The 14,151-nt window shown below is 40.3% G+C and overlaps 1 protein-coding gene across 6 annotated transcripts in view; it reads right to left on the bottom strand.

Annotated features, from left to right (window-relative positions):
• Positions 1-14,151, bottom strand: part of NAV3 (neuron navigator 3) — a 583,663-nt gene that overhangs the window by 176,752 nt on the left and 392,760 nt on the right. For all 6 annotated transcript variants that reach the window (XM_054027082.1, XM_054027035.1, XM_054027044.1 and 3 more), the window contains one exon: positions 7,231-8,266. In XM_054027082.1, coding sequence (XP_053883057.1) covers positions 7,231-8,266 — 1,036 coding nt within the window. The remainder of the gene's footprint in view (positions 1-7,230; positions 8,267-14,151) is intronic.

The raw sequence follows: 14,151 nt of genomic DNA, 5'->3' as shown, positions 1-14,151 counted from the left end.
CCATCCCTCTTTCTTTCTTTTTTTTTTTTTTTTTAATTCTTGCACCTCTGTGTTGAGATCAAAGAATGCAAATGAAATTGCAGGTGAGTCAAAGCCCCACCACTGACTTATCTTCCAGCACTGAACATTTGCAATGAAGGTTAATTAGGTCTAATTAAACAACTGTCATGAAAACAAGATAATCTCCTTTCTGCTTTAATCATAACAATAGGAAACATCTTTTACCTCCAATTAGACTTCAATAAAACATGGGTCAAATTCTGCCCTCAACTATGTCTGCGAAACCCCACTAAATTTTGGTTAAATGAAGAGCAGAATTTGGACCTCTGCACACAATAATGAATATCTTTAACACCGTCAGTAACTTCCTGTTTTTAATGGAATATCCATCCTTTGATAATCACAGATGACGTCTAAAATTTTATTACTTGACATTCCGAAAGATTCCATATGATGGGTTTTTTTTTAATTTTTCTTTTGACAACTCCCAGAGGTGTAACTGTCTTGGGTGGGTTTTACTGATTATTTGATCTAAGGGCTAGGTCAGCATCACAACTGTACAAAAATATATAAAAAAAGAATAATCATTAGGTAATAAACAACAGACAACTGAAGTACTGGGCTATAGTTTTATCTGAGAAATAAGCCAAAAATGTTTGCTGTAATCTTCCCCAATGCTCCCTACTCTTATTCTCTCTTTACCTGCCATGTTCCATTGGAAGCATTGGCCTCTCCTCATGAAGTAAAGATGTGTACAGAGGGAGCTGTTTCAAATACCTTGATGTGTTTTTGTTGAAAATAAAGCATGTAGTGGGCAGTGTTATAATGCTAGCTATGATTGCAAGACTTTGGTAATTTGCCATCTTCATCTCACAACAGTGAATGTAAATGCAGAATCAGATAAGTCACTCCTGTGTGTTTCTGTGAGTTGCCAATTAAAAACAAAAATGACTTCCTGTTTGTTTAGCGCCACAATCTATCGTAAGCTTTTTCATAACCAATGTATAAATTACTGGGACAATGGGTGCAACTGAAAACTCAGCATTCACTACCACAGTTGGTGACCACAGTAGTTTCTTATCTTTAACACAGGAGGCACTGTGGTATTGGCAAGCACTGCTGATTGGTAAATACTGAGTTGTAAAGAACCTCCACTGTAGCTAAAGGGAGTAGCTCAACTCTTCCCAAAATACTATAGCTAGGATACAAATCTCCTTAACAGTCCAGTGCCATTAATTAATAATTTCTCAGTGCCTATGGAGGTTCAACCCTACCTTAGCACCCATCTTCCCATACTTCACCTATCTTAGCAGTACAAATCCCATATAACTGCAAACCCTTACCAGTGGTCTACTAATAGAAGTATCTGAACCACCAAACCGGAAGAGAAGAAGGGAGCAGTTTTTAGTAAAGTGGTAACTGTTTCATTAATTAAATCAATATTGAAAATCTTACTCCAGACAGTGTGCTGAGGTGTAAATGTTTTCCAGACAATCCTTCATTTAGCAACTAGTCTAAGTTCAAGAATATTGTTATGAGCCAGATGAAACCTTGTAATGAGTTGAGTTAAAACCTCGTTCAAACAGATGTGTGAACAAGCTCTTCATTTAAGATAGTTGTAAGAGATAGTTAAGGTGCAACATCTAAGACAAAGCCTAATAGAATCTGCCCAGAAACTAGCACCATGTGGCCAGATGGTTCCATTAGGGGTGTGTGTGGAGGTGTGTGTATATGTATTTATATATGTATGTATAAGTGGAAACTGAACAAAGAAGGTCAGAGAGAGGGACAGGCAAAAAACTCCAAGCAGGGCCCAGTAAGCACAGTGTGATCCTGGGAAAAACTAGAGAGAGAGCTTTTGAGTCTGGTGTTGGCTAAGGAGGCTAGGGGTTATAAGTGAAGAAACTGCTCCTTTTGCTCTTGGTTCTTCCTGAGGTTGTGATTGCTTGCAAGAATGGCAGTGGCACATCCCTAACGCCACACAAAATGGCCAGAAAGCTGCAGGCAGCAGTAGCTCCCTTATAACCTTTAACCCAGTGGTCAAGGGAATCTCCCAGGATGTGGGAGATGCCAGTTCAATTCCCTCCTCTGCTTGGTGAGGGGAAATGATTGGAACATGGGCTTCCCATCTCTCAGGCAAATGCCACTGGGCTATGATAGATTCTGATAGGGTCTCTCTTGTTGAAGCTATTCCACTGTGTATAAATCATTAAATATGCATTGTGCCAGAGAGAGAGAAAGAATGATTCTATAGTCCGGAGCTTAGGGCACTCATCTGAGAGATGGGAAATCCATGTTAAAATCTTTTCCCCTCATTAGGCAAAGGAAGGAACTGAACCACTGTCTTCCTGGTCTGAGGCTCGCATGAGGGCTCAGGAATGAGATACATCCCTGGGCAGCTAGACTGAGGTGTTGTGCACAAGTTTAGCTGCAGAAACCAAGGCATCTGAAGGACTTTACTGCAAAAAATGTAGGCATCAGGGAAATTTAGGCACCTCCAAAGTTAGGCAGCAGCTAAACACGGTTTTTGAGGCGCTCAATGGCACCTAAAGTTTGCACTTAAGCTTTTAAAGTGGGAGTTGGGCACCTAAGTCCTTTTGTGGAGCTGGACCTGGGTCATCATCCGAGACTGCTATAACATGAAATATATGGCAGAATGTGGGTAAAACAGAACAGGAAACATACAATTCTCCCCTAAGGAGTTCAGTCAGAAATTTAATTAACACATTATTTTTTTTAATGAGCATCATCAGCATGGAGGCATGTCCTCTGGAATGGTGGCCGAAGCATGAAGGGGCATATGAATCTTTACCAGATCTGGCACATAAATACTTTGCAACGCCAGCTACAAAAGTGCCACGTGAACTCCTGTTCTCACTTTCAGGTAACACTGTAACTAAGAAGCAGGCAACAATATCTCCTGTAAATGTAAACAAACTTGTTTGTCTTAGCGATTGGCAGAACAAAAAGTAGGACTAAGCGGACTTGTAGGCTCTGAAGTTTTACATCGCTTTGTTTTTGAGTGCAGTTATGTACCCAAAAAAATCTACATTGGTAAGTTACACTTTCACGATAAACAGATTGCACTGCAGTACTTGTATAAGGTGAATTGAAAAATAGTATTACTTTTATCATTTTTACAGTGCAAATATTTGTAATCAATAATAATATAAAGTGAGCACTGTACACTTTGTATCCTGTGATGTAACTTAAATCAATATATTTGAAAATGTAGAAAAACATCCAAAAATATTTAATGAATTTCAGTTGGTATTCTATCGCTTCGAGGTGCGATTAATCGCAATTAATTTTTTTCAGTTAATCGCATGACTTAACTGCGATTATTCAAAAGTCCTAATTATTTCTTCATTGAATGTAATTCAAGGATTGCCTTTTAAAGATATACTTTTGATTGTGTAAAATACCTGGGACAGATCCTCAGTTGGTGTAAACTGCCACGGCGCCTTTGACTTCGCTAACTTCATTGAAGCAACAACAATTTACACCAACCCATTAAGCTTTTATTTACGTTTTCCTTTCTGTAGAAGATTGGCAGCGTACACAGCCCAGATCAGAAAGAGAAAATAATATGTAAGTGTAAAATATTATCATCACTGCTCTAAAATGTTTAGGGGATACTGTGCACATAATATTTTGGGGCAATAAAATGTAAAGTCAATAACTCCAAATTAAGATAAATTAAGCTATCCCTCTCATGACCCATATAAAGTGTAAGCAATGATGTTGTAAAATCCCTGATATTGTGGGGCAAGATTAAAAGCCTTCTCTTTTCCGTCTTGCCTCTTTCTTCTCTCTCCCCTGCAACTGTATCTCCATCGTGCTACTTTGCTCCTGTCTCTATCTGACCTCTTAACAGCACAGTGAAGGCGACTAAAATTCCATGGCCAAATACACTGAATTTCAGTGATGGTGTAATTTACACCAGTTTTGTAGTCCCCTCAGGGTGTAAGAAGCTTTAGGCTAAAGTAGCACGAGGACTATTTTAACTAACTGTACACCTACTTAGACCCTCCTATTACTTTTCCTGCTACATCCCTCTCATCAAGCCTTTTGGCAAGTAAACTACACCCACCCGAGGGTAACATTGAGAGTGGCTCAGGCTAGCTGCCCGAGTACGTACCTAGGTGATCCCAGTCCGGTTTGTATTCTGGCAGCTGACCCAGGCCATTGCTCATGCTACCCCTCGCTACACTGCTATGTTTAGCATGCTAATTTGAGCAGACCTAGCGCATCTGTCTATCTGTGCTAGGGAGCGTGCTCCCACTTGCAGTGCAGATGTACCCTTAGATCAGTTGGATTCTGTGGAGCAAGTTCAGAGCTGACGTGTAAAGGATTGTTAGTTGCACATTCATAACTGTGTTTGAGTCTAAGTTGTTACGTTTTGAGGAGGCTGGAGGAATGAAGGTCAAACCAGTTTAGATTCCCTCATATTCACCTCTATGGTCTCTTTTCTTTGAAGAGAAGTGGTGATCCCTGATGAATCTGCATGCCCTGGTGTTTAAGGGGGATAAATATGACATCAGATAGCAATTGTGCACTAAGGGTTCAGGGCTGCCACTCATAATAAATCCTTTCAGCGCATCCTAATGGAACATCTGAAGAAGTGTTTTTTTTTTTACCCACGAAAGCTTATGCCCCAATAAATGTGTTAGTCTTTAAGGTGCCACCGGATTCCTCATTGTTTTTGTGGATACAGACCAACACGGTTACCCCTCTGATACCTAATGGAACATTCTCTTTTAGATACAACACACTAAAAACAACTAGGACTCATTACCTACAACACATGACGGCTACTATGCCATCATACTCCTTGTTGAAAGAAAAATACATGCTCATCTCACAAAGAAACTCCTTTGCAACAGTCCCTACTACTACTCTACTATCCCTAAATCCACATTAGTGTCATTGTGGGCCAAAGAAAACTCTCTGTAATTGTATAGTATTTGATATTCAGAGGTTACCAGCGAGTAAACCAGATAAAGTAACAACTTACTTTTTACATATGGTACATTGTTGGGAGCCTGTACAGGTTGGACCCTTGTGTTGTAGCTGGTACAATTTTACAGGGGTTTGCAGGATTACATATAGAATTTTGTGGATTTCTACTGAATTACATTGTGCCTAGCACTTTACAAGGACAGCAGTGTATATTTGCAGAAGTTGGGCATTTTTTCCAGCTGACAGCACTATGTAAAAACAGTTCTTTTGGACAGTGATTTTTGATCAGCCCATTATTCTTTCGAGTTATTGTAGCAGCTAACAGGCATACTTGAGAATTATGTGCATACATCGCGGTGGCCAACTAAGAAAACAGTTGTGTTTACTAGTGAGAAAATGCAAATACACCGATGTGGCTTCACGTACAGTACTATTTACCATATGCCCCCAGGAATAATTCTGCTGACTTTGTAAATATGGATATTCTGTCTCTGATTATATTTATACTCTGCTATAAAATCATTGTCTACTATTTCAAAGACCTTGAGACCCACAAGGAATAGAGTTAGCATGTATCTGCATTCAGTACAGGATCTGTGGGACAGATTCTGCTCTCAATTCCACAGATGTACATCTGAAGTAACTCCAGCCAAGTCAGTGGAGTTATTCCTCTTAACACTGGTGTGAGATTAGACTTTGGCCTTTAGAATTGTTTTCAAGCAAGATTTAACTTCAAATACAGTGGCCTTTGTTGGTTGAGGCGTATTGGGGATTAGTCATAAAGCCAAATTCTGTTGGCAAATGCACGCTTGAATCTTCCCTTTAATAGTCCTAATGTATTTTGCATTTTGATGCAGCATAGTAAAAAGATAACATATTTCCATATTGTGACAACATGCAATGAAATGGCATCACCATGTGGTAAATGTTAGTTTCATATGTATTTGAGGGCAGAATGGGGTCCACGTATATCTCTATATTCGTATATATATTTCCATCTCATATTCAGTATAGTAAATTGCATATATCACTGAAGTTGTTCCAGACCATGAATTACCATAATATGTGATCTTTACTCAGTTATTCAGAATCACATCAATTCATTAAATATTTCTCTTACACATGCTCGGCTATATATTGAATTGAAGAGGCCAGCTATTGAATATTAAAATAAATAAAAACTGTGCTCTATGGCTCTTTCCCCCTCATAATTTTTGGGGCTCTGTTTTTAATCACAGCAAACTTAAATAATTTATCACTCACCCACAATGGGTCTGAAACTGTGTTTAGTTTTACATAATGATATATGCTCCCTCTGTGTCTACTCCAGCACCTCTTTAATCTTTAGCCAATTTTTATCTACAAGTCCCACTTGCTAACAAAAACTGCCAGCCTATTCTACTTAATAATACATTTCTCAGTTTATCAAATTTTCCTTTTTAAATGTTTAATTTACCCACAGCTGAATCTAAAAATCCTTCAACAGCTGACATTTGAAACCTTATTAAACTGCAATCACTATTACTGAAACCAGCCAGAATAGTAGCTTCCCTTATTATAGCTTCCTTATTGTATAAAATGAAAATCTCTAGCCGCCATAGTTTACCTCTTGTTTTTCAATCCACTACACCGGATCCTACCTAACATAAGAGATTATACTAGGTGGGTAACTTAAAGCTGTCCTTCTGCAATATTGTTATTCTGGGGTCAGTAGGGTAGAATCAGGATGCTGCAATCAACCCCCATGCTCACCCAATTCGTCCTTGGTGAATATTTGCAAGCATTTTAAAATTATTTCCCTCGCTAATGCCTCTTTTGTGTCACCTTCTGTGATGATTCCAATAAAGTTTACTTTAACAATATTTAGGAAACAGCGAATTCTAAGCAAATATTGCAGAATATTGGCAGAAAATAGCTGTTGAAATCTAAGCAAAAGTATTCCACACTGGAAATCTGGTTTTAAGAGTTTTGCTCATCCACCAGAAACATATCATGTGACCTGCGTATCCAATCAAAACAGCTTGAATTTCAAATGGCAAATACTCTCAACAAACTGCCCAAGTATGAGCTACAAACCAAAAAATGTCCACGGCAATTATTCATAGAGTAATTTTGAATAGTGCACAAATGTTAGGAAAATCATGTTTGTGTACAACTTGTGAATAAACAGATAAAATCCACTAGCCATTTGATTCTCTATGAATTATTCTATCAGTCCCAGTTACACATCTTATAAATAATAACACAAAATTGCTTTAGTGACCTTACCTATAAATGAAAGGAGCTACTGTGGCAGTGTTTGGGTGACTATATTGCTGTTGTTGAGGAAGTTGGACGATGCCATTTCCCGTGACTTGTCCACTGCTTGCAGCCATTGAAACAGAAAGAACTGCAGAAGAACCAGGGGTCAGAGCTGGGCTAGATTCTTTTCCTTCAGAAGAAGCAAGACTACAGGAAGTGGAGGCTTTCTCATTAGCTTGTGATTTCGTTGTCGATTGAGACTGGTTGCCCTTTGTAGTCCTGAATTTTTCAGACTCTTTATTTCCTGCACACACAGCTGAAGCACTCTGCTTTGCTGTCGGTACCTTTGATCCAGGTTTTGGTATCCCACTAGAGGAGGGTATTAAACTTTCCTTCTTGGCCGCTGTAGTCTTGCTCCCCTTTGGGATCAAGCTTGCAATTTTTGAGCTCTTCTTTGTAGATGTTTCAGTGACCTGGTCCTTCTCTTCCTTTACTGTTTTCTCAGTGCAAACTTTATTTTTGTCCCTGTTCTTTTCCTCTTTGTCCTTTGGCTGTAGCAAAGACTTTTTATTGCTGAGATTTTTGCTTCCAGCTTTTGGAGGGGTTAGCTTAGGAGACACTTTAGGACTGCTACTGGTGGAGCCACCACTATTTAGCCCACTGCTAAAGCCGTCCATTTCACCACACTCCGAAAAGGTATCATCCTCTCTTCCACTCTCATTGAGTCCTGAACTGGATGACAAGGGGGGTCTTAAAGCAGTCCTAGCATTAACCAGCTTGAACTTTTCCAGCATGGATTTCTGTCCGGATGAAGGGGGTTTCGCTCCTTCAGAAAGGGGTGGCTTGAGCCTGTCTGAAGATGGAGTAGGGGAGGTGGCGGGACTAGGCTGCTTCACGGACAGCATGGTGGAGGTGGCACTGTGTTTGACATTCATGGATTTGCTGCGCCAAGGTTTGCTGGCACTTGGAGAGGGTATGGCAGAGACCGGCTGCTGCCCAGTGCTGGTGGGATGCTGCACATTTCCATTCATGCCTGCAGATGGGTGAGGGCCTTTTGGTGAATCTGTTAAAAAAAAAAAAAAAAGAGCGAGAATCATATATTTTGCAATGATAGAATTTTTTTTCCTGCTCTAAAACAATATTCTAATTAGTTATATCTTTAAAAACACAGATACAACTGAGCTTTCAAAAACTGACAGAAAATGCAGTTTATACTAAACTTAGTTTATACACGGAAGGCTACAATTAAGTATATGGCTTGCAAAACAAGAATGTTTTTGCTTCTCTGTCATGTTGTTTTAGAGTATCCATCTCTCAGAGCTGAGGAGAACATGGAGGCACGATGTAACTCTCACTTCTGAAACTAAAGCTCTTAATAATTAGAAGATTATAATCGTATCTTAATATTAGTTCAAGAAAGCCTTCTGATCAGAAGATGTCCCAGATGTCAGTAAATTAGCGAACACCTCAAATCACAGAATTGAGATGCTGAGGGGGAAAAAGATGGATTTTGAAAGATAACAAAAGTTAAGCTTTTCTTTTCTGGTTTTCGGGTAATATGATACTTACATTGAGAAACCTGTACTAGAGACAGTGGTCTGGGAAATATTGTTTCTGTTCCTACAAGCAAAAAATGTCTAGCACATATACCAACACTTCTCTGGGCCACTGCCCTGAAATGTCTAATTTAATTCTACCTTTTGGTCACCATATTTCTTTGCTAGAACTGATCACAGAGGTTTGATTACGGTGTATTTTCCAGGACAGGAGAAAATATATCAGAAAGCTTCACTGTTGACAGTACTTGATAGCAGTTGAAGCAGTTGCTAGTTCTGCAACAGCGCAACACTGACAGTTATTTAGGTCTGATTCTTATTTGCTTTAATGGCTAGATCCACAAAGGGGATTTAAGTTCAGTGTTCCAATACCTAACTTCAGGCACTCTGCTGCATAGTGGAATCTGCAGCCCTATGATAGGCACCCAGACTCCTTCCTATACACGAGTTAGTGCCTAAGAATAGGATTAACAAAAGCCAGCAAGTTGAGCAGAAAACTGCCTAAGCTAGCCAACAGGAAATGCCAAGGAGAGGGGTGTGGCCCAAGCTCCACCCCTCAAAGGGATTTAGGCACCTACCTTCAGCTGGAGGGAAGCGTCTCCCTCCACCCAGGATTCAGAGCCATGAACCCTCTCCTGGAGTTAGGCACCTAAGTCAGGTCAACCATTTTTGGCAAAAACAAGGATGGGGAGTCAGTGGCCTTATACCCCATAGCCCAGTGCATTCACCTCAGAAGTGGGAGACCCAGTTTCAAGGCTCTACTCTGACTCAGGAAGAAGAGGGAGTTGAACTTGGGTGTTTCCCAGGCTGGGTGTGTGCACTAACACCCAGGCAATAGAATTTTCCAGACTGGGGGCTCTCTCAGTCTTTCCTGTTGATGCTGTTCCACTTTATAAAATAATTAAATATGGACAGGAGCAGAGGCTGGGTTCTGACTCTCACATCCCAAGGGAGTGCCCTATCCACTGGACAATAGGGTCATTCTCACTCTCTTTCTGGCCCAAGGGATTATTTATTTATACACAGTGAAACAGCTTCAAAAGGAGAAATAGGGAGACCCACCCCAGATTACCCCCTAGGCCAGTGGGTCTCCAACATCCTGGGGGAGTGCTCTCAGCACCAGGCTATAAGGTAGAAGGCAGCTTCAGCCTGGGTCCCAAACTGGTTGACATACTCTAATGTTACCTGAGTCCTACCACACTGGATCCCACAGGCAGGGTAGGTGATGCCTAGTTTGTTAATCTTGCTGATGGTTAGGTGTGAAGTAGGCACTGGATATCAAGACTCCAGCAGCCATGCACATACCCATCAGCAGAAATCGAGGGTTTCTCTACATGAGCATTTAGTTCTCGGCAAGTTGGGGTGTGTATCTTTTCCCCGCTAGCCTGCCTAGTGCTACTGAAATAGGACTAGATCAGAATACATTAATGAACTGTTAACATGCATCAGCAGAGTCCATATGGACAGTTAGTCCAAGGCAGGTTGATTTGGGATAGATTCATGCATGCCTCAAATTTACCATGAACAAATTGTTCATGTAGACTCACCCTCATCTGTCTAGGGAAGGTAGGGCCATGCTGGGTTGGGAGGCAGCTGAACTGGGATTTTGAGAATCTCAATTTTGGATTTAGGTCCTAAAGTGTGAGGTAGACCACTAAATCCCTTTATAGGTTAGTCCTAAAACTCATTTACACTGCCAGAGCAGGGCAAAGGGGCCTTAGTATAAATGAGAATCAGGCCCTCTGTGTAATAATCAATATAGTTGAACATATTTTAAACACTAACCATATTTTCCAACAAGCAGCCTGCCTTCTTAAGCAAAACAGATTGATGTATGAAAAACACATACATTGGGAATGAGCTCTTTTAAATTAAGCCCACATTGCTAAGTGTGGGGGCCTGAGTAGTTGAGTGCTATTTGCTGGTTAACATTACTCTGTGGCATCAGAGAAATGAAGTGTTAATGGTGATTAAACCCATTAAAACCACCAATTATGTTCTCTAAATTATTGTGCATAATTGTATTAGCTCAGATGATGTTTCAAGTTACTGTGTTTTGTATTGTTGCACAGAACACCAGGAGGGCTACTGAAAGGATGCTTAGGCGTGTCCATCTTATTCAGCGTCAATTTCAGAGTGGCAGATACATCTGAAGCATGACTACAAAACGTCCACTTGAAATACTATTCATGTCTTACCAAAACTGCACTTAAAGCTTTATGTGGAAACGTGAGCCCAAGGTCCAATAATGTAAATATTATAGTTAGTGAGAAAGGGCACTAGCAGCATTTCTCCTTTGAGTGCAAAGCCAGGGCTATTTACAATTCCGATTCTTGTACTATAAGTTCTATAAATGAAAGCAAGTTACCCGCTCATAAGAGGGAGTAGAGGCTTGTAAGTATCTTGGGAGAGGGGCCCTAACTTTTCTTCAACAAAAACAAAATATATCAGTATTGACCCAGACTGCACGTGTATAATAACAATAGGCACCATAGATCCACAAAATCTGTTTCTTCCTAACATAAATACAGTATTAGTTAAGGTGAAGAATCCAGATCCTTGTGATGCCATCTATCAGGTCAACTATCTCCATCTTAAACAGATGCTCTGTCTATCTTAGTTTTTCTAGCACTCGCCACCATAATATGCAGGCCCTGCCCTGATGAATTAGCCCTGCATGCCTATGCCTACAGTGGACTTCACAGACGATTCTGCTCTTTATCCTTCCCGGGTTCCAGGAAGCTCTGTTGGATTTAGTTACTGTGAGAAAACTTCAGCAAATAGATGCGTCTTACAGTGGTCTTTAAAATAGGTCAGACTTTATCTCATTCTAATCTCTTCTGGTAGCTCATCCCATAACTGAGAATGCTTTGAGACAGATCCTTTTAGAGGCGTGAAGCAGTCTTCAAGCAGGGCCTACTGACAGGGCCGGCGCTTCCACTAGACGACACTAAACGGTCGCCTAGGGTGGCAGGATGTGGGGGGTGGCATTTCGCCGCCATCGGCAGAATTTCGGCGGCGATTCCTCTGGGTGGGAAGAAAAGCGGCCGTGGAAACACCGCCGAGAACCAGGACTGCCCAGAGGGGCTTCTTCCGCTCTGGGTCTTCGGCGGAAATTCGGCGACGGGTCCTTCACTCACTCCGGGACCAACCGCCGAAGTGCCCCGAAGACACAGAGAAGAAGGACCCCCGCCACCGAGAACGCAGCTTCAGAGGAGGAGCTGCCGCCGATTACTGAGGAGGAGCGCTGCCCCCTAAGGCGGCAAAATCCCTGGCGCCACTCCTGCCTACTGAGCCGCCTCCTTCCCAGCCACCAGTGCAGAGGTTGTGGTTGGGCCTCTATGATTTTTCTGGTGAGCCCCAGCTGCTGGAGCAAAGCCTGGGGGCTGTGGATTGCTGGGTAGATTATAGCAAGGTTTAGGCTTCTTTAATTTATTCCAGGGACCGGTCTGGTGGCTGATGGCCCAGGATGGGAGGTGAGCAAAGCCTCCTTTGCACTCACATCTGGACATGCACTGGGTACTCATTGATTACACGTGAGGATTGGGCCTTTATTTCCAGTTTTCATGTGCTTCATTAAAAGTGTTAAAATATATTCAGACTATATATAACAATATATGAGTCCACTATGTTGAGGGGAGGGATAGCTCAGTGGTTTGAGCGTTGGCCTGCTAAACCCAGGTTTTGTGAGTTCAATCCTTGAGGGGGCCATTTAGGGATCTGGGGCAAAAATCTGTCAGGGACAGTACTTGGTCCTGCACTGAAGGCAGGGAACTGGACTCGACTCAATGACCTTTCAAGGTCCCTTCCAGTTCTATAAGATAGGTATATATTATTATTATTATTATATTTTTACATTCTGGTGTGTTAACTATGATATTCTGGTATCTCTGTCGGTTACCAGTTTTAAGTTGTGTTCATTTACTTACAAAAAGTACTGATTAAAAAAAAAAAAAACCACACACAAAACCAAGCCCCCCTTACCATATCTCCTTTGGAGTAATATCAAGCTTGTGTAATGAAGAGACAGTAGTAAACAAAGAAAAAATTACTTTTTGGCATTTCCTCAATAGCTTGTTGTGCTGTATACACAGCAAGTACCCACAGGCGCCTTGGAGTCACTGCTTCATAACACATATATCACAAATTGTAATCAGCGCCAGATAAGTTACAGATGGACTGAGAGCTTTAATTTGGCTCTTAATCTTTAATTTAAATCACACCCTTAATGTTCCTTAAAGAGAGTTGTTTCTGTGCCTGAGTGTATTATCAATAGTTCATTGTGCAATTAATAAAGTGGAATAAAAGGATTTGTTTCCTGATACGGAATGACCTTGTCTCCCACCCTAAATGCATTCCTTGAACCTGCAGATCTGTTACTGTGCTGTGCACATTCAGTTTGACTCAGGTATTTATTACATGACATCTGTCCCCACCTTGTGGTAATTTTGATACAGAGTGAATCCAAACAAAATATATCTGTGTATTTAATTTTTACATTTTAGTTTTACATCTTAAATCTGTAGGTCACCAGCTTATAAGAGTGAAGAGAGGTTTTGATTATTATAGCATAGGCACACTAACTTTTCTTCAACAATAACAACATAAATCAATATTTCCAGCATGTTGATTCAGACTGCATATATGTAGGCTTGGCAGAATTCAATTAAAAAAATAATTTTGATGGAGTATATTAATGTTTATTTTTAAGCTTTTTTTCAATTTTTATCTATTCAAATTTTCACAGTTGAGTGAAATTATGGGGGGACAAGCAATAATTATTTAATAACAATGTATGTTGAGATTCAAAAAGTTAAAGCTTTAAAACAAAAATTGTCAACATAACACATACAAATATACTAAGTAAATATCCTTAAAATCAAACTCTAATAAGTTCTCAAGCAGCATTTGTCTTTCTTTGCCTGTCCATAAGGCCCTTCATTTTCAGTTTTCATTGATTTTTATTGAAAATTTCCCAGGTTTTACATAAGCTATTATTTGTGTGTGTGTGTGTGGGGGGGGGGTTGGGTTCTTTTCTTTTTTTCTTTTTTTTAACTGATTTGTACCACAATTCTGGACCACTCAAGTATATGAAAAGACCAATTATGTGAAGAAAATCTAATACATTACATTAGGTAGATGTATTTATGTTAATAAAGTGTAAATACGAGGCTCTCTGTTAAAATAAGCAATGTAATGCAAGATATACGAACACACTCATGTGCATGCATATGTGCACAAATTGTTACTGTGCAGTCCATGAAATAAACCATTAAACTGCTTTCATTTTCAGTTTTCTTTCTTCTCACTATTTGTTGGGGTTGTCTTTTTTTTTTTTTTTTTTGTGCCTACAGTCCCCCAATGTTAACCCCAATATTTACCCAGAAAACTG

Source organism: Malaclemys terrapin, chromosome 1 (assembly GCF_027887155.1).
Source record: "Malaclemys terrapin pileata isolate rMalTer1 chromosome 1, rMalTer1.hap1, whole genome shotgun sequence".
Classification (NCBI taxonomy): Eukaryota; Metazoa; Chordata; order Testudines; family Emydidae; genus Malaclemys; species Malaclemys terrapin.
Note: the sequence above shows the minus strand (reverse complement) of the source record. Positions and strands in the feature narration are given on the sequence as shown.